This window comes from Elephas maximus, chromosome 10 (genome assembly GCF_024166365.1).
Source record: "Elephas maximus indicus isolate mEleMax1 chromosome 10, mEleMax1 primary haplotype, whole genome shotgun sequence".
NCBI lineage: Eukaryota > Metazoa > Chordata > Mammalia > Proboscidea > Elephantidae > Elephas > Elephas maximus.
In genome coordinates, this window is record NC_064828.1 from 24,253,276 (window position 1) to 24,274,611 (window position 21,336).

General features: G+C 37.8%; 1 protein-coding gene across 1 annotated transcript; it reads left to right on the top strand.

Annotated features, from left to right (window-relative positions):
* Positions 1–6,775: 6,775 nt before the first annotated feature.
* LOC126084272 (olfactory receptor 4F15) lies at positions 6,776–7,714 on the top strand. The gene has a single exon (XM_049898707.1). The coding sequence runs from the start codon at positions 6,776–6,778 to the stop codon at positions 7,712–7,714; it is 939 nt and encodes a 312-aa protein (XP_049754664.1).
* Positions 7,715–21,336: the final 13,622 nt, after the last annotated feature.

Consider the following 21,336-nt stretch of genomic DNA (forward strand, 5'->3'; position numbering starts at 1 on the left):
TTATTATTATATTAAATTATTACCTACACTATCGACTTAAAAAAATAGATTTTGTAGTTTATTCTTTCATTTGCCTAGTTTGTTTCTGCATGGAGAAAATGGATATTTATTTGGCTTTTCCATATAATTTGCATAAATTCCCTGCAAAGTGAATATTATCAAATTCCTATCCATCATTATCTTCTCATTTATCATGACAAGATTATAAAATGGCAAAAAAAAAAAAAAAAGGCAGAGATTGGTTTTCTTAAAGATTTGTTTTACACACCCCCTATGACCCATTATCTCTGGGAGAAAATTTTCTTGACTAACTGAATTTAGTTTGGCAGTCCCAGGTCACTGTGGCATTTTTGGGTCACTAGCCTCCAGTGTAGTTAATTATTTTTCCTTTTGTGGAAACATTTTATATACCTCTGTGTCCTTGAGATAATTGTGAATAGTTACAGGGCAATAATGGGGATGGAGTTGACAACAGGGGGAAGACATTAAACTAGATAAATGTCAAGGACAAGGAAGCCTTGGGTAACAGTTTGCTTTTTGTACACATTAGCTAAGCTTTGGCATGGGGACAGGAAGGACCGAGGAGGTGGTGGTAAGAAGATACTGAACACAACAGGAGAATGAATATGAATAGTTCTGGATATAGAAAATGAGAATTAACCTTAATTTTTAACTAGAACTTGGAAATGTCTTAGAAATCCAAAGGTGCAACTAAAGATAGATTGCAATCTGGAGTCCGCACCTTGCCTTGGTTCAGGACAGGACTAGGATGCAGGCTGAGTTGATAACAGTACCTAGAGATCTTCAGGAAATTTATTAGCACTGAAAGTAAAGGCAAATATGCTTGTTGTCTTCATAACAAGCTTCTTGTCTGTTTACTTCTATCTTTAGAGAAGAGCAAAAATATAAAGAGAACAAAGTTCATTAAGTACTAGCAATAACTGCAATTTTTAAAAAATAAAACTCCAATTTTGTAGAATCAAGATGGAGAAAGAATGATTGAAAACTTACTTAGAGAAAATAATTCCAGGACTCAAAGTCATCCTAAACTAAAGTAATGTAGTGTCAACTAAAATCAGACGGGAATGGAGATAAAATACAGGAAGCTAAATATGTTATGCGTATATCCAGCAGTCAGTCTTCCTGTTCTTGTTTATGTTTTAAAAATTTTTATTAGAATTTTTTTCTAGGTCACTACAATGAAATGTTTCGTGTGAGATGGAGGTGGTTTGACAAGACTGACAAAGATAAAGGGTAGAAGATGGATCCTATGAGGAAAGGCTAAAATAATTGATGTGATTAAAAGTATAGGGAACAGACAAGTGGTATTTATTTACCAAGTTCAAGGATATTAAACGTTTATCTGAGAAAGTTGCTGACAATTTCTTTGCATCCACAGAAGAAGAATTAAGTGGACATGGACTTAATTGAAATGATGAGAGAGTTCCTTTTATGTAAGGAAGCACTGTTGGACAATTATGTTACTAAAAACAAGAAACGAAGGAAAGGCATGAATTTTCAAACCTTGTAAAGTGAGGAAGAACTGATGTGTTCTGAATGGAAAAATGGAAAAAAAAAAAGGAACTGAATCAGAACATATTTTTAGATCTCTTCCAGCTCAATGATTTTATTATTTGGGGATAATAAGCATCTGTCTTTTTTAAAAAAATTATTATATGTAAGATTCCCATGAATCTATTCCAGTTCCAGTTTCACATAGATCAAGATATTTAAATGATGATTTCAGAAATGCTAAAGATTCTAGATTTGTCACATGTCATAATTGTTTAAGTAGTCTAAACAGATGATGGCTATTATTTGTGTCTGTCATTGTAATGCCTAAGAACGATAGTTAGAATAGATCCAGCGGATTCAAAGCAGAATATCCCCTAATGACAGTGAGCTTAGTAGAGTATGTACTCTTTCCGTGGATGGTCTGGGATGCCACAAGCTGATGAAATACTCATAGCCCAGAGTGTCCTTCTAAAAGCCGTTCAGAGACTATTGCCCAGAGCCATTAGATGGATACTTAAGAAATACGAAGACCTAAGACAGGAGCTGGGTAAGTTTCCAGATCTGCTGATATTTTCTGTTTGTACTACTTCATCTTTCTCATCTCAGTTTTGTAAGGGATCCTAAAGTAGTTAAGGGAATTCTTGGGTGATTCAGATGGTTAATGCACTCGGCTGCTAAGTGAATGGTTGAAGGTTTGAGTCGATCCAGAGGGGCCTTGGAAGAAAGACCTGGTGACCTACTTCTCAAAAAAAAACTCAACCATTGAAAACTCTATGGAGCACAGTTCTGCTCTGAAGCACACAGGGTCTTCATGAGTTGGAATCGGCTCAATGGCAACTGTTTTTTTTTTAAAGAAGTAGATAAATGTTGTCTTTGACCCCATAACTTCCTCTTTTTTCAGCTCTAGCTCTCATTCCCGGGGTTTGCCCCTCTCCTGCAGAGCCCATTTGCTGTCTCCTCCAACAGCCTATCCAAGCTCATCCTCCTTGGGTAATGACTCAGGTTTAAAATGTATCACTTATTTCTTCATCATCAAAACATGCATGCATAAGAGCTAAGGAAAGCCATTGGATAACTTGCTGCAATAGTTTAATAGAGCACCTTTCCCTTAGCAATGTAAGCAAAACTATGAAAAGCAGTATGTTAACCTAAGAGAAAGTGATCCAACGCTGGGTGCTTATAGGAAATATTTTTGGGAACTGGGGTTTTTAAAACTGCCCATCTAAAAAGCTCCTTCTCACTGCCTTCTCTTCCTCTTTTATATGATCTTCCCCTTTAGTTTCCCATCTAAATGATCATATTAGTCTCCTGGTGCATTGGATACTCTAATGCCCCCTTCTCTTGCTTTTTCTTATCTTTCAATCAATTTCTTTCTGATTTTTAAATTTTATTTAACTCCCTTTCCTTTATGTCCATCCTTCCTCTACCTAAGCTCTGTCTCCCTAATTACACAGAACCTCATATATATACATATTTTCAGAATGACCCATTAAATTCTCATCTAATTTTGCTAACACTCTTCTTTATAAATTTATTAATAGATTTATCACCATTTCTTTTGCTATTCTACTTTATCATTTTTTGCTATTCAAATTTCAATTTGGAGGGAGTACCACTGTTATGGAAACCCTGGTGGAGTAGTGGTTAAGTGCTACGGCTGCTAACCAAGAGGTCAGCAGTTCAAACCCACAAGACGCTCCTTGGAAACTCTATGGGGCAGTTCTACTCTGTCCTATAGGGTCGCTAAGAGTCGGAATCAACTCAATGGCACTGGGTTGGGTTACCACTGTTATTCTCATTTTTATAATATAGTCTCATTGTTATTGCTACTTCATGGAAGGCCTTACAAAACTCAGGAGGATTTTTTTCCCCTAGTGATCAGAAGAATTTTTTTTTGGCCTAATTTTTCTTCCCATTCCTAGAGAACTATTGATCAGTTAGTTCTTGACATGGAGGTTTGGTTATAAATCATGAAAGAGTTTACATAATTCTTACTTAAAATTCTTCTGATACCCTTAGAGTCCCATTTAATATATAGTCATTTTCTTATTCCTTTAATTTATTCTATATGCTTGTATGGAATTACTACTAGTGAGAATTTCCAAAATCGATATTCATCCTTTTTGACCTTTATGTTATCTCTAAGGTATAGCATAATGCTAGACAGTTTATAGATGCTCCATAAATATCTGTTGAATAAATGAGTGAATAAGCCAATAATTCTTCCTATCAGCATAGTTTTTTAGTCTTTCTGTCAATAAAAAGAATTATGATGTATAAAATCTTCCCGCAAGTGTTTTATAAAATATTGGGGAAGATAAAACTGATGCATATTTAATAAAAAGCTACTGAAAAATTAAATATGTAGTAAGAACTGCAGATGCAAGAATTCAAAGAAAGAAAGATGTCAGTAAACTGAGGAGAGACTTTCTGAAAATGGAACTTGAACTAGAAGCAAGCAGAATGTTTGAGACTTTCGAAGTATTTGATGAATAATAGAACTTCTTCAAGTGTTTTTACTCTTTCTGGAGAAAGAAGCTCTGCATGTCACAGACCAAAATTGTATTTTCTGTCATGAACGTAGACTCCATGAAGGCATGAGTTCGTGTTAGTGATATATCCCTAACCCTGGAATACTGCCTGACATTCTGGGCACTCAGAAATATTTATTAAATTAATGAACAAAAATAATTCAGAGAACTCCTCAGGAGTCAGTTATATACTTGGCATTACTACTTGTCCAATAACTCATTTGTTGGCTGGTTGTCATAGTGTCCTTATCATTGATGGAGATTAATTGTCTAGGCTTGGTTCTACAGGTAGCTGGAATCGGAAGTCATTTATGTGTGGTTACACAGCAAAAGTCAGGACTTAACTACTGCACTCTTGGTTCCTCCTCCTTTCAGTATCTCTCCCACCTTCCTGACAGGCTATCTAAAATTCCCCTCTGTCAGACTCTTGGCTTAGTTTAAAGATTTTCTTTTTTCCCCTAACATATCTGTTCACATGAAAGAAGGCTGTGGTAGACAGAATAATGGACCCTCAAAAATATCCACATCCTAATTTCTTTACATGGCTAAAGGAATTGTGATTAAGTTAAGGATCTTCAGCTAGAAAGATTATCCTGGATTATCTGGGTCAGCCAATGTAATCGTAAGTATCCTTGTAAGAGGAAGGCAGGAGAGTGAGAGTCAGACAGGAGATGGGAAGATGGAGGCAGAGGTTGGAGTGACACACTTTGAAGAGGGAAGAATGTGCCATGAGCATAGGAATGCAGGTGGCTCTAGAACCTGAAAAGGAACCCACTGCTGTCGAGTTGGACTCATAGTGACTCTATAGGACAGAGTAGAAGTGCCCCATAGGGCTTCTAAGGCTGTAATCTTTACCGAAGCAGACGGTCCAATCTTTCTCTTATGGAGTGGCTTGTGGATTCGAGTCACACACCTTTTGGTTAGCAACCGAGCGCTTAACTACTGCACCATCAGGGATCCCTAGAAAAAAGAGAGAAACAGGTTTTCTCTTACAGCTTCCAGAAGCAACACAGCTCTACTGATACCTTGATTTTAGCCTTTAAGACCCATTTCAGACTTCTTACCTCCAGAACTGTAAGATAATACATTTGTGCTGTTAGAAGCCACTAAGTTTGTGGTAATTTGCTATACCAGCAACAGGAAATGAAACAAAAGCTATTTAATGCAAGCAACTTTCAATGGGAGTCAGGGGTTCTTGGCTCTAGTATAAACTCCGCCACCAACTACTTTTGTAAGAACATAAATTATTTCACTGGTAAAATGTGGATGTTGGACTAAATCAGGAACACTCCATTAAGCAGTGGACTTCTCGATGGTTTATCTCTGACAGTTGTTCTTTATCCTTGAGGAACTATAATCTTGCCTGACCTTCCCAAGCTGGGACCTGGTCACCATTCTTGTCTGAACTTTATAACTCAGTCATCCTTTTCCCCTCAAATATAGACACAGACACTATCTGGCTCTTTTCACCTAATTTTTCATTTCTGCCCCTCTTTTATTCACTGCAAATATACTATCAGAAAAAAAAAGAGAGAAAGAGAGAGACTGCATTTATGTGGCAGAGTTCTTACCTTTGGAGAGGCAATGAGTATAGTAGACTAGAGGAGGTGGTTATATGTCTTAGCTCATCACTCATTTTCTGCAACAAATTGAGATTTTTTTTTGAAAGTGTGTAATGGTTATACAATAAAGTGATTTCTTCCATTTTGAAACACATCAAAAGCCCTTTGTTGACTATTTTCAGTTAATAATTGAGACCCTCATTTTTTTATGACAGAATTTTCTTGTGCATATATTACTTTGTGTGATTAAATAATTAAAAGAATGAGGTGTGGGACCTTGTGATAACCTCTGACTGGCATCACAAAAACATAATATTAATATGAACTCTACTTTTTTCACTCCTGGGTCATTCTTTAATCTCATTAATTTTTTCCTTCATTCGACAAGTATGAAACACTTGTTGAGTGACTGGTGTATGTTAGCCACTATTGATGACTGTGATGGTATTGGGGGCCACCCATATGAGACAGACCTGATGCCTGTACATTTTAGTTGGAGAGATGGACATATATATAATCAGGAGAGGCAGAGTGCAATAAATGCTAACAGTGCAGTGGGAATATTGAGACCTGAGTGGATTTGGAAGATTTCAAAAGAGAGGGAGTATTTGAGCTTTGACAATTTTGTGAGTTAGAGAATAGAATGAGAGAAATTTTGAGGGTTGGAGAAAGAAAGATAAACATTTAAAATGTAATTGAGCAATATAAGTAATGGAACAGAGGCTTCAAAAAATGAATGCTGTGCATGAGTAATTGTGAGGTTTCTCACATGAATGGTTGAAATCACATCCGTTCATATGAAATCACAGTCAAAAGTATTTGAGGATGACCTTGTATGTCATCCAAGTAGAACATACTGGGGAGCAGGAAATAGGAAGTATCTGTATAATATTAGAAGAAAGCAGAATGGCACTAAGTCCAGAGACGGAATTAATTTAATACAAGTAGTTTTGAAAACCATGATGCCATGTGGGAACCAGTTGACCCCACTAAGTAGGAGTCCAGTACACATGTGTGAAGATTGACTGTGTGAAATGTTATCTCATGATAATCGTTTTCATGAACTTAAAACTCTCTTTCTTAAACACTTATGTTTGCCAAGGTAATTTGTTCTCATTTTCTTCCTTCCTTTAGGTAACATGAAAACTGATTGTGGTGTCTGAGGCAATGGATGGAATGAACCACTCTGTAGTATCAGAGTTTGTGTTCCTGGGACTCACCAATTCATGGGAGATCCAGCTTCTCCTTTTTGTTTTTTCGTTTTTGTTCTACTTTGCAAGCATGACGGGAAACCTCATCATTGTGTTCACTGTAACATTGGATGCTAATCTGCACTCCCCCATGTATTTTCTCCTAGCTAACCTCTCAGTCATTGATATGGCATTTTGCTCAATCACAGCTCCAAAAATGATCAGTGATATTTTCAAGAGGCATAAAGCCATCTCTTTTTGGGGATGCATTACCCAGATCTTCTTTAGCCATGTTGTTGGGGGCACTGAGATGGTGCTGCTCATAGCTATGGCCTTTGACAGATATGTGGCCATTTGTAAGCCTCTCCATTACCTGACCATCATGAGCCCACGGATGTGTCTATTTTTTTTAGTCACTTCCTGGACCATTGGCCTTATCCACTCTGTGATTCAACTAGTTTTTGTGGTAGATTTGCCTTTTTGTGGCCCTAATGTATTGGACAGTTTTTACTGTGACCTTCCCCGGTTCCTCAGACTTGCCTGCACAGACACCCAAGAGCTAGAGCTCATGGTCACCATCAATAGTGGGCTCATTTCTGTGGGCTCCTTTGTCTTATTGGTTGTTTCCTACATCTTTATTCTGTTCAATGTTTGGAAACATTCTTCAGGTGGTTCATCCAAGGCCCTTTCCACTCTGTCAGCTCATATTACTGTTGTGATCTTATTCTTTGGGCCACTGATGTTTTTCTACACCTGGCCTTTTGCCACATCACACCTGGATAAGTATCTTGCTATTTTTGATGCAGTTCTCACTCCTTTTCTGAATCCAGTCATCTATACATTGAGGAATAAAGAGATGAAAGTGGCAATGAAGAGACTGTGTAGTAGTCTTGGGCATTACAGAAAAATATCATAAATGGATTGACTAAGAAGACATGGGACCATAGATTTTTCTTGACGCTAGTGGCAAGAAAGACTTTATTTCAATTTCAGGAAATATGCAAGGCTTAGGCCTGTTACATGCCTAGATATTTATTACCTATTAAATTACAATATCTATTTCACCATTCAATTAGAAATGATGTTATTCTTTGAAACCCAGTACATTAGTCCATGCCCTAGGATTGTGCCATGTAATTGAGGAAATAATAATATTTTATCTTTTTTCTTTATTGGGCAGATCATTCTATTAGTAGGCAAACTATGTATTCACATTATTCTTAACTGTTTACTATCTAATTATCTTGATTTTAATTTTTTCTGTTCCCTGTTTTTTTTTTTTTTTTCATCTGTTTGCCTTCCATTGCCCCAGAATCTACACATTTTGTCTCTTTATCTGAATCCTCTATCTGGGAGTCTGGGAAATAATCAATTTTATAATTTAAAGCTGGGATGGATTACCAATACCATTTGTCTTAATCCCCTCAAGGTACCCATGCTGAAATCCAGGAATTGAAAGGTGACTGCAATTTGCTTAAGGGCGTGGAGCCAGGTATCATCAGAGAGAGCCAGAAACCAGGTCTCTGGTTGCCAGGCCAGTGCTCCTTCCCCTAAAATCAAATTTGTGTTCTGAATTGCTGCTTATTTTCCACTGTTACAGCTATTTCTTGTAGGCCTAATTTTGACCTATTTTGAAAACAGATCTTTGTCTTCTCATTTGTGTTCTTTCCTACCATTTAAGTGGCCGTTAGTATTCCACGCTTCTTTATCATTTCCAAATCCTTGTTTACCATACATTTTCTTGTTCAGGTCAGAGCTGAATATTCTACCCATTGCTTTAATTATGACGAAAATGTTTGCAATTCCATTATTAACAGTATTCTTTTATTATACTGGTATTCCCAGTGACCCCAGGTTAAATTCTACTTTTTAGGCCTGAGGTCCCTCAAATATTTACAATTGCTAAGTTTCTTGCTTTTGTGGGAAACACATGTAATTGGTGAATTGCGTAACTCTGCCTAAGACTCACTAATATCTTTATGCCTCTGTCCCAAAAAGATAAAATTTATTTGGCAAATAGAAAATGAAATATTTCCACAATATTTATGAAGGTTTTCTTTCTTCAGGGTTCATGCTGCTTGTTATTTAACATTGTTACTAAAGAACAAAAACAAATCTATCATTAAAATTTCTTCCAGTGAGATGGAGTTATGACCCTCTCTCATCGTTTCTCCCTTAGGAGAGGTAATCATTGATAGCATTCATACTGTACTATTTATGGTCCAGATTTTGTTCTAAATTCCTTGCCTTGAATTTTAAAGTGGATACACTTATTTTCCCCATTTTGCAGAGGAGAAATCTGAGGCACAGAGACATTAAATATATTTAAAGTCTATTAAGTGCTGGGCCTGGATTCAAAGTCTGGGAGCTTGGATAGAGAAACCGTTCATTTAATACATATACTATAGTGTGTCTCTGGAAATAAAAAGAATATCTCCCACACTTGAAAGTAATCCATTTTTGTAGGTCACTCCTATGGGTGACTCCATCAAAAGCCCAGCATTTATGAGTCAATCAGTTTACAAATATTTATTGTGTATGTAATACTGTGGAAACCCTGGTGGCGTAGTGGTTAAGTGCTATGGCTGCTAGCCAAAGGGCCGGCAGTTTGAATCCTCCAGGTGCTCCTTGGAAACTCTATGGGGCAGTTCTACTCTCTCCTATAGGGTCACTATGAGTCGGAATCGACCCGACGGCACTGGGTTTGGTTTTTGGCTTTTTATGTAATACTGTATAATGAAGAATTTGGCAGGTTTTTGTCCCCAGTTCCTGGGAGACAGCCTTTAAACCCTTGGGATTTCCCAAGTGATAGGAGTGTCTTTGTTATTGGTGCCTGGCCCCTCAGACCACACCTGATGGTTTGTGCTAACAAGGTGACTCATGGTGGGCACCTTCATAGCTGACGCCAACAAGATGACTTAGGATAGATGCTGACCAACCAGAAAGGTCAACAGTGTAATTAGAGGTTTGGAACTTTGAGCCATGTGGTATCAAACCTATGGAGAATTTTGAGTGGGACCTAGATCTGGAAAGGGTCCTTCTGCAGCAGACCTAGACGGTATGATAATGGCACTGCTGCTTGGACCATACTACCTGGCATTCCCTCTAGTGTTAGAACAACTGGTGGTGGGAAGAGATAACGTGTGGAGTTTATGGCAAGCACCAACTGGATTATCATACCACAAAGCTCTACAGTTTTGAAGCAACCATTTTCTTAAGGTTTACAGAGTATTTAATATACAATTATTACCAACCCATAAACCATCATATCATACCAAGGACTCCTTTTAAAGCAAAGAAGGTGTGGGACTGAGGACATAACTACTGAACCTACTGGACCTACCACATGCTACACAGCCCAGATGTTGCTTGTCTAATAAAGCAGTGGAATGACTTACTGCAGATGCAGCTGAAGCACCAGCTTGGAGATAATATCTTGAAAGTGGGGTAGCATTCTCCAGGATGCAGTGTCAAGTCACTTCTGACTCATAGCTATCCAAGGTACAACAAAATGAAACACTGCCAGGTTCTGGGCCATCCTCAAAATCATTATTATGCTTGAGCCCATTGTTGCAGACACTGTGTCAATCCACCTTGTTGAAGGACTTCATCTTTTTTGCTGTCCCTCTATTTTACCAAGCGTGATGTCCTTCTATAGGAACTTTTCCCTCCTGATAACATATCCACAGTATGTAAGACTAAGTCAAGTCATCCTTGCTTCTAAAGAGCGTTCTGGCTATGACTTATTCCAAGACAGATTTGTTTGTTCTTTTAGCAAGTCCAAGGTATATTCATTAATCCTGGCCAACATGGTAATTCAGAGGTGTCAGTTTTTTTCTGTCTTCCTTATTCATTCTCCAGCTTTCTCCTGCATATGAGGCATTTGAAAATAGCATGGCTTGAGTCAGGTGCACCTTAGTCTTCAAGGTGACGTCTCTGTTTTTAACACTTTAAAGAGGGCTTTTACAGCCAATTTGCCCAATGCAATGTGCCTTTTGATTTTTTTTCACCTTCCCCTTTTTTTTTTAATTGTGCTTTAAGTGAAAGTTTACAAATCATCTCAGCCTCTCATACAAAAACGTATATACACCTTGCTATGCATTCCTAGTTGCCCTCCCCCTAATGAGACAGCACACTCCTCCTCTCTGCCCTGTATTCCCCGTGTTCACTCAGCCAGCTCCTGTCCCCCTCTGTCTTCTCATCTCACCTCCAGACAGGAGCTGCCCACATAGTCTCATATGTCTACTTGAGCCAAGAAACTCACTTCTCACCAGTATTGTTTTCTGTCTTATAATCCAGTCCAATCCCTGTCTGAAGAGTTGGCTGGGGGAATGACTGCAGTCTTAGGCCAACAGAATGCCTGGGGACCTTGACCTCCAAGGTCCTTCTACTATCAGTCAAACCATTAAGTCTGGCCTTTTTACAAGAATTTGAAGTCTGCATCCCACTGTTCTCCTGCTCCCTCAGGGGTTCTCTGTTGTGTTCCCTGTCAGAGCAGTCATTGGTTATAGCCAGGCACCATCCAGTTCTTCTGGTGTCAGGCTGATGTCGTCTCTGCTTTATATGGCCTTCTGTTGCTCAGGCTCATAATTACCTAGTGTCTTTGGTGTTCTTCATTCTCCTTTGCTCCCGGCGGGTTGAGACCAATTGATGCATCTTAGATAGCCACTTGCTAGTGTTTAAGACCCCAGATGCAACTCACCAAAGTGGGATGCAGAATGTTTTCTTAATAAATTTTGTTACACAAATTGACCTAGATGTCCCCTGAAACCATGGTCCCCAAACCCCTGCCCCTGTTACTCTGGCCTTTGGAGCGTTTGGTTGTATTCAGGAAACTGCTTTTGGTTTAGTCCAGTTGTGCTGATCTCTCCTGTCTTGTATGTTGTCTTTCCCTTCACCTAAAGTAGTTCTTGTCTACTATCTAATTAGTGAGTCCTCCTCTCCCTCTCTCCTACCCTGAAATCATCAAAGAATATTTTTTTCTGTGTTTAAACTATTTCTGGAGTCCTTATAATAGTGGTCTCATACAATATTTGTCCTTTTGCAACTGACTAATTTCACTTAGCCTAACACCTTCCAGATTCTTCCACGTTATGAAATGTTTCACGGATTCATCATTGTTCTTATCCTTGTGTAGTATTCCATTGTGTGAATATACCGTAATTTATTTATCCATTTTTCCGTTGATGCGCACCTTGGTTGCTACATCTTTTTGCTATTGTATACAGTGCTGCAATGAACATGGGTGCGCATATATCTGTTCTTGTGAAGGCTCTTATTTCTCTAGGATATATTCCAAGGAGTGGTATTGCTGGATCGTATGGTAGTTCTATTTCTAGCTTTTTAAGGGAGTGCCAAATTGTTGTTTGTTTCCAAAAACAAGTTTGGAAGTTTCCAAAATGGTTGTGCCATTTTATATTCCCACCAGCAGTGTATAAGTGTTCCAGTCTCTCCACAACTTCTCCAACATTTACTGTTTTTGGATTAATGTCAGCCTCGTTGGAGTGAGATGGAATCTCATTGTAGTTTTGATTTGCATTTCTCTAAAGGCTAATAATCCTGCGCATTTCCTCATGTATCTGTTAGCTACCTGAATGTCTTCTTTGGTGAAGTGCTTGTTCATATCCTTTGCCCGTTTTTTAATTGGGTCGTCTTTTTCTAGTGTGGTTGAGTTTTTGCAGTATCATGTAGATTTTAGAGATCAGATGCTGATTGGAAATGTCATAGCTAAAAACTTTTTCCCAGTCTGTAGGTAATCTTTTTACTCTTTTGGTGAAATCCTTGGATGAGAGTTTTTGCAGTATCATGTAGATTTTAGAGATCAGATGCTGATTGGAAATGTCATAGCTAAAAACTTTTTCCCAGTCTGTAGGTAATCTTTTTACTCTTTTGGTGAAATCCTTGGATGAGCATAGGTGTTTAATTTTTAGGAGCTCCCAGTTACCTAGTTTCACTTCTGGTGTTTGTACATTGTTGGTAATGTTTTGCATACTGTTTATGCCATGTATTAGGGCTCCCAACATTGTCCCTATTTTTTCTTCCATGGTCTTTATCATTTTAGATTTTATATTTGGGTCTTTGATCCATCCTGAGTTCATTTTTGTGCATGGTGTGAGGTATAGGTCTTGTTTCATTTTTTTGCAGATGGATATCCAGTTATGCAAGCACCATTTGTTAAGGAGATTGCCTTTTCCCCATTTAACTGACTTTGGGCTTTTGTCAAATATCAGCTGCTCATATGTGGATGGATATATGTCTGGATTCTGAATTCTGTTCCATTGGTCTATGTATCTGTTTTTGTACCAGTACCAGTACCAGGCTGTTTTGACTACTGTGGCAGTATAGTAGGTTCTAAAATCAGGTAGAATGAGGCGTCCCACTTTGTTCTTCTTTTTCAGTAATGCTTTACTTATCCAGCTCCTCTTTACCTTCCATATGAAGTTGGTGATTTGCTTCTCCATCTCATTAAAAAATGTCGTTGGAATTTGAATGGGAATTGCATTGTTGAGGTATGTTTTTCCACTTACGTAGGTCTCTTTTGGTTTCTTGCAGTAGTGTCTTGTAGTTTTCTTTGTATAGGTCTGTTACAACTCTGGTAAGATTTATCCGTAAGTATTTTATCTTCTTGAGAGCTACTGTAAATGTTATTGATTTGGTGATTTCCTTTCAACGTTCTTTTTGTTGGTGTAGAGGACTGCAACTGATTTTTGTATGTTTATCTGGTATCCTGATACTCTGCTGAACTCTATCAGTTTCAGTAGTTTTCATGAGGATTCTTTAAGGTTTTCTGTGTATAAGATTGTGTCATCTGCAAATAGAGATTCTTTTACTTCTTCTTAACCAATCTGGATGCCCCTTATTTCTTTATCTAGCCTGATTGCTCTGGCTTGGACCTCCAGGACAATGTTGAATAAGAGTGGCAATAAAGGGCACCCTTGTCTGGTTCCCGGTCTCAAGAGGAATCCTTTCAGACTCACTCCATTTAGGATAATGTTGACCGCTGGCTTTGTATAAACGCCCTTTATAATGTTTAGGAATTTTCCTTTTCTTCTTATTTTGCTGAAAGTTTTTATCTTGAATGAGTGTTGAACTTTGTCAAATGCCTTTTCTGCATCACTTGATAAGACCATGTAGTTCTTGTCTTTTTTTTAAAATTTATGTATATGATGGATTACGTTAATTGTTTTTCTACTGTTGAACCATCACTGAATACCTGGTATGAATCCCACCTTGTCACGGTGACTTATTTTTTTGATATGTTGTTGAATTCTATTGACTAGAATTTTGTTGAGGATTTTTGCATATAAGTTCATGAGGGATATAGGTCTGTAATTTTCTTTTTTTTGTGGTGTCTTTAGCTGGTTTTGGTATTAGGGATATGGGGGCTCCATAGAATGAGTTTGGGAGTATTCTGTCCTTTTCTATGCTCTGAAATACCTTTAGTAGCAGTGGTGTTAAATCTTCTCTGAAAGTTTGGTAGAACTCTGCAATGAAGCAGCCAGAGCCCAGGATTTGTTGTTGTTGTTGTAAGTTTTTAAATTACCTCTGTTTGTGTTAGTTTAGGGAGGTAGTGTGTTTCTAGAAATTCATCCATTTCTTCTAGGTTTTCAAATTTGTTAGAGTACAATTTTTTGTAATAATCTGACATGATTCTTTTAATTTCAGTTGGGTCTGTTGTGATATCGCCCATCTCATTTCTTACTGAGGTTATTTGCTTCCTCTACTGTTGCTCTTTTGTCAGTTTGGCCAATGTTTTATAAATTTTGTTAGTTTTTTCAAAGAACCAGCTTTTGATCTTGTTAACTCTTTGAATTGTTTTTCTGTTCTCTATTTTCATTTCATTTAATTCTGCTCTAATTTTAATTATTTGCTTTCTTCTGGTACCTGAGGGGTTCTTTAGTTACTCTTTAGTTACTCTCTTCCTATTTATTCAAGTCGTAGGGATAATTCTTTGATTTTGGACCTTTCTTCTTTTTGGATGTGTGCATTTATTGGTAAGCTTTAGCTGTGTCCCAAAGGTTCTGATAGGAAGTGTTTTCATTCTCATTGGGTTCTATGAATTTCTTTAGTCCATCCTTAATGTCTTCTATAACCCAGTCTTTTTGGAGCAGGGTATTGTTCAGTTTCCAAGTGTTTGATTTCTTTTCCCTTGTTTTTCTGTTATTGGTTTCTGCTTTTATGGTCTCATGGTCAGAGAAGATGCTTTGTAATATTTTGATGTTTTGGATTCTGCTAAGGCTTGCTTTATTACCTAATATGTGGTCTGTTCTATAGAATGTTCCATGTAAACTAGAAAAGAAAGTATACTTGGCTGCTGTTGGGTGGAGTGTTCTGTATATGTCTATGAGGTCAGGCTGTTTGATTGTGTCATTTAGATCTTCTGTGTTTTTATTGAGCTTCTTCCTGGATGTTCTGTCCTTCACCAAAAGTGCTGCGTTGAAGTCTCCTACTATAATTGTAGAGCTGTTTCTCTCACTTTTCAATGTTGTTAGAGTTTGTTTTATATATCTTGCAGCCCTGTCATTGGGTGTGTAAATATTTAATATGGTTATACCCTCTTGGTATATTGTCCCTGTAATCATTATATAGTGTCCTTCCTTGTTCTTTGTGGCAGATTTAACTTTAAAATCTATTTTGTCAGAAATTAGTATTGGCCACACCTGCTCTTTTTTTGATTGTTGTTTGCTTGATATATTTTTTCCATCCTTTGAGTTTTAGTTTGTTTGTGTTTCTAAGTCTAAGGTGTGTCACTTGTAGGCAGCATATAGATGGATCATTTTCTTTTTTTATCCTTCTGCCACTCTCTGTCTCTTTATTGGTGCATTTTGTTCATTTACATTCAGTGTAATTATGGATAGGTATGAATTTTTTATGAATTTAGTGCTGTCATTTTGATTTCTTTTTTGTGTCTTTTTGGCAGTTTCTTTTTCCCACTTAGTTTTTTGTGTTGAGTAGTTTATCTTTATATTATTGTCTTTTCCTCTTATTCATTGTTGTTGATTTTTTTTTCTGCTGAGTCTATTTTTTTTTGTATTTTACTTTGATAAGCAGGATTGTTAGTTTCCTTTGTGGTGACCTTAATGTTTTAAAAAAAATTATTTTTCTAAATTTAAACCTAACTTTTATTTCTTTATATTGCCTTGGCTTCCTCTGCATATAGAAGATCTATGACTACATTTCTTAGTCAGTCTTTATTGTCTTAATGTTGTCTTCTTTTACGTAATGACATTGTTTTTCCCTGGTTTGAGTGTTTTTTTATCTTGATTTATGTTTGTGATTTCCCCATCTGAGTTGACATCTGGTTGCTCTGTCCCATGTTCTAGTCTTGGGTTGATATCTGATACTATTGATTTTCTAACCATGGAACTCCCTTTAGTATTTCTTGTAGTTTTGGTTTGGTTTTTGCAAGTTCCCTGAACTTCTGTTTATTTGGAAATGTCCTAATTTCCCCTTCATATTGGAGAGACAGTTTTGCTGGATATATGATTCTTGGCTGGCAATTTTTTTCCTTCAATGCTTTATATAAGTCATCCCATTGCCTTTTTGCTTGCATGGTATCTGCTGAGTAGTCTGAGCTTATTCTTTTTGACTTTTCTTTGTAGGTGACTTTTTGTTTATCCCTAGCTGCTCTTAAAATTCTCTCTTTATCTTTGGTTGTGGTAAGTTTGGTTATAATATGTTTGGGTGAATTTCTTTTAAGATCTACTTTATGTGAAGTTCGATGAGCATCTTGATCGATAGCATCTCATATTTCACAATATCAGGGAAGTTTTCTGCCAACAAATCTTCAACAATTCTCTGTATTTTCTTTTATCCCTCCCTGTTCTGGTACTCCGATCACTTGTGGGTTATTTCTCTTTATAAGGTCCTACATGATTCTTAGGGTTTCTTCATTTTTTAAATATTACTTTATTTAATTCTTCTTCAAATATATTGGTGCCAAGTGTTTAATCTTCATTCTCACTAATCCTGGCTTCTACTTCCACAATTCTGCTCCTCTGACTTTCGATTGAGTTGTCTAATTCTGTAATTTTATTGTTAATATTCTTTATTTCAGTCTCTCTATGGATTCTTACAGCTTATTTAATTTTTCATTATGTTCTTGAATAACATTTTTTATTTCTTTAACTGCTTCAACTCTGTCTTCTTTGGCTTGTTCTGCATATTGTCTGATCTCCTTCCTGATCTCGTTCCTGATGTCTTGAAGAATTCTGTATACTAATCTTTTGTATTCCTCATCTGGTAATTTCAGGAAGGCACCTTCATCCAGAAGATTCCTTGATTCTTTGAGAGCTTGTTGAAGTGACCACAGTCTGCTTCTTTACGTGATTTGATATTGACTGTTGTCTCTGAGCCATCTATATGTTATTGTGTTAGTTTATTTTCTGTTCACTTACTGTATCCTAGCTTCTTGCTTTGTTTTGTTTTTATATGCCCAAATAGGTTACTTGAGTGATCTAGCTTGGTTATTTTCGCCTTTGAAGCTCTAATGTGCTGTGAACAGAAGGCTAGAGCTGTTATCAAGTATATGAACCTAGAAGTTCATTCACTTTTCTTGAATGGTTTCAGCTCTGGTGTCCAGGTAGTTGGTCATCAAGTGTGTGGTACAGGCTCTGTCCTACAGTTTCAGAGGAGCAGGGGAGATTGGTGTAGGTACAGGCATCTGGTTGCAGCAGGGGATCATGCTCTGAACAAGGCAGTGTGCTGACAAATGTCCCTTGAGTGTCTGTAAGGAAAGTGTGTCCCTGTTCCCTAGAGCACACAGGTGGATTGGTTCTACAGATGGACCATGAGCACCCAGTGCTTTTGGTCGTAAGGACTGGGAGGTACCAGTTATCTTTGGACCCCTGTCACAGGTGACTAGGTGACCTGGGTGGAGCCACGAGTCCTTAGGCCCCTGATGTGGGTAGGTGAGGACCCTGTTTAATAGGCAAAGGAGTGTCAAACATCAAACACCCACCTCTCCACTGCACAGCTGAAATAGTTTCAGTCTGCCAACAAGGGCCTGTTCTCCTGAAATAGGCACACACAAGTCCATGCAGGGGGGAAAGGTATTGAAAGTCTATGGACCGTTTATGTTGGGACAGGAGCTGCTTCTGTTCTGACCTCCTCCGGTTAGTGGAGCTGGCAAATTATCTTTTCCCTCAATTGCAAATTTATTTCTTCTCCAGGCTCTCAACAGGGCCTACCTCAGGACTAGGGAAATCAACAGCCACTGAAGCCAGCTTGGGGGCTGGGGGTGCAGTAAAATATACACAAGAACTTAACTTTTGCTGAAAGCGCCGTTCTTCTCTGGTTCTGGAGGTGTGAGTAGGCTGTTTGACTGGCTGTCTCTTCCTGAGGAAACTGCATCTAGAGTGGTACTGCCAGCCAGTCGCAGTTTCTCCAGGGAATGGTGCCTGTGGGTTCCTGGTGATTCAGGTCTGGCAACTTCTCTGCCTCTGAACCATCTCTCCCCACCCCCCCCCCACTCAGTCTGTTTTCTAACTTTGCTTTTGATGTTCAGGGCTCCCAGCTTGTCGTAAATATAATCATTACACTTGTTTTCTTGGGTCTTTGTTGTACGGGGGATCACTGGAAGCATTTGACTACTCTGCCATCCTTGCCCTGCCTCTTGCTTCCTATTATTGCAAACTTAGATTTACTAGGTTTGGAGGGCCTAGTGTTCCAGGAAGCACAGCTGAAACTGGCCCCTGACTACTTTGAACTTCACATATCACTGAGCCAATGGGCTGGAAAAGTCTTGCCCTTGATTTGTGAGACCTGGTGCACAAGAAAGAATGATAACTCACAAGCCACATGTTCAAATATTTGAAAGTTATAAATTCAGCTAACAAAATCTTAAGTAAAGTATATTCTATCCCTCTAAATTGGTACACATGTGTGATATCTCTATGTCTATCAACTATTTGGCTATCTTGTTTTAAAAATCTTGGAAATACAGTTTTGTGAACTTAGGAATATTTGGAAAGTAAATCCAGAATATCGGGGACTCAGAATATGATCTAGAAGAAGTGGTGTAGGCTCTAGGTGTGCACATCTCTTTGTTCCTTTGAAATCTTTACCCCATTGTTAAGGGCATGACTGGAGAAGGGATAATTTATGGCTCTCTTCAAGAAGGGGATCAGGAGAGAACACTATCTTTCTTGGGTCAAAGATCACTACTGCTTGCTGGGGGTCACAGATCCCAATTACCAGGGGAAATTGTGTTTCTGCTGCACAATAGGGAGAAGGAGTATTAAGTCCAGAACTTGAGGGATTGACTGACATGATTCTAAGTACTCTTCTGCCCAACAATTCTTGTCAATAGAAAAACAGTAAAAGCTCAATATACAAAGGGTCATCTCAGGACTAATATCCTATAAGAATGAAGTCTTGGCCTCCCCACTAGGTAGAGTACCCCGTCCTTGTAGGTAATGATGGATGATAAGATGAAGTGAGGAAAGCTCCGTATCAACATAATCCTCATGTCTATCTACCGAAATGGGTTTATGACAGCTATATCTTGTGTTAATTATTTTGTTTCCCCACCCCCCACCTAATTGACATGAAGAACTTTTATGGTGGCTAATATTTTGGGTTTAGATCATTCTGGAATGGTACAGTAACTAGTTACTCTTGTATAATGCTCAGTTTCTTATACTCCAAGTACTATCTCTCCTGTCTTATTCATCTCTTGGATAAAAGACAAGAGTAGATATAGAGAGTAAAATGATAACTTCTGTTTTCCCCTACAGTCCCACTCAACCATTCTTCATCCAAATTTGTGCCTTAGGAATCTAACATGAATGGGCTGCATAATAGGCTTCCTTATCCTCAGTTTTCTGGTTGATTTGCACAATGTCGAACTCTAGAAGAAATAAAAATGGGGGATGATGGTGAGGAAGGTGGGATCATTTATGTTCATCCCTTCTCTGCAGGATCACAGTGGGCTGGCTGTGTTCTTCTGCAGTGGCTCTCTCGACTAAGCTTTTTGTTTCTAGGTTTTTACAACTGTCCTCTGTCCTGGGAGTGGTAGACTCCCCCTGCTGTTACAAGCCTGGGATAATGCTCCAGACTTTATTCTCCTTCACACTGCCCAGCTTTGTAAATAATCTTATTATTAAGGTCTTATCTTTTTTTTTTTTTTTTTTTATCAATTTACCTAGGTTGAGTGTCCTGTCAGCATCCTGGGTGATACAAGTGTACAAAGTTTATAGTCAAAATCCCTGTTTTCTTGTCTAGCAATCCCACTGCCCCTAAGTACTTACTGAAAAAAGCTTATTGTTTATTTTGATTCGTATGCATTCATAAGCTCAGAAACATACTGCACCTGCACTTTTGCTGTCCAATGTTTCACTCAACAGTATATTTTAGTTATAAAGAGTTTGAAAATGCTTTATGGTGGCTTCAGAGAATTGGAGTGTATGAATGCAACATCAATACTTAAATTTATCATCAATTGGTAAATACTTCAACAGTTTCAGTTTAAGGTCCATTTACTGGAGTGAACTTGTATAAAGCTAAATGTTTTGTGCACAACTGTAATTACTCAATATATGACTGTTTAAAAATTAAGTATTTGTGTATTTTGCCCTACTGTTTAACTACACAAAAGTTAAGCATTTTGGCATCTAGAGATGATTAATACGACTACAACAAAATTATTTTAGTTTTACGTGTTTATTTTCAAATATTACTCCCAATATTTGTAAAATGGCCAGCAAAATGGGACAAAGATATTAAACAGGAAATAGTCCACTCTTATTTTCCTCTCTAGTGCCTTACTAAGAGTTTTTAAAACCTTTGGTTGTTTTGGTCAAACGAAACAAGCGTCTAGGGGCAAAGTCCCTTGACTGCCGAGTTCCTTCTAAACACATGTGTTTCCAGTATCCACTGGTCACTGTCCTGTAGAGCTGTTAACTGGCTTCATTTCCTTCAGTTGCAAGATTCTTTGTGATGCTTTGTGTTAGAGAACAGCAGCAAACCTCAAACTCCGTGAAGATGCTCTACTGTTTATACAGGTAAAATGGAAGGATGGAAATAAAATTAACAATAGGAAGAGTAACTGTAGTGTCATACATGCTTTTGTTATTGGAATTGCTTTGGCCATGAATTGTTTCCTAAAGTGCTTGAGTGTTATCCTCAAGCAGAGCAGACAGCCTCTGGGGTGAGAAATTGAACAGTATAGGAGAATAATTGTGAAAAAGGGCATTGACATACTGGAAAATGTTAACAGACCTTGACTTTTAACTAAAACAATACTTCATCTATGGTAATGTGAAAGGCATTAGAAAATGTCAAATGGCTTTGTAATATTTTGGATTCAATACAGGCTGCGATTAATCATTCTGTTATCGTAACTATATGATTCATTTTCACTCTGTCACTTGATAAACAGGCAAGACACATTGATGACACATGAAAATAAAAAAAAAAAAAAAAACAAGGGTTATTGTATTTTTCTTTCTGTTAGCTTTTCAAGATGACTCCAAAAGAGATGAGGCATGAACTGATCATCTTCTGTGAAAAGGGAAGCAAATTTGTTAGAAACTCATC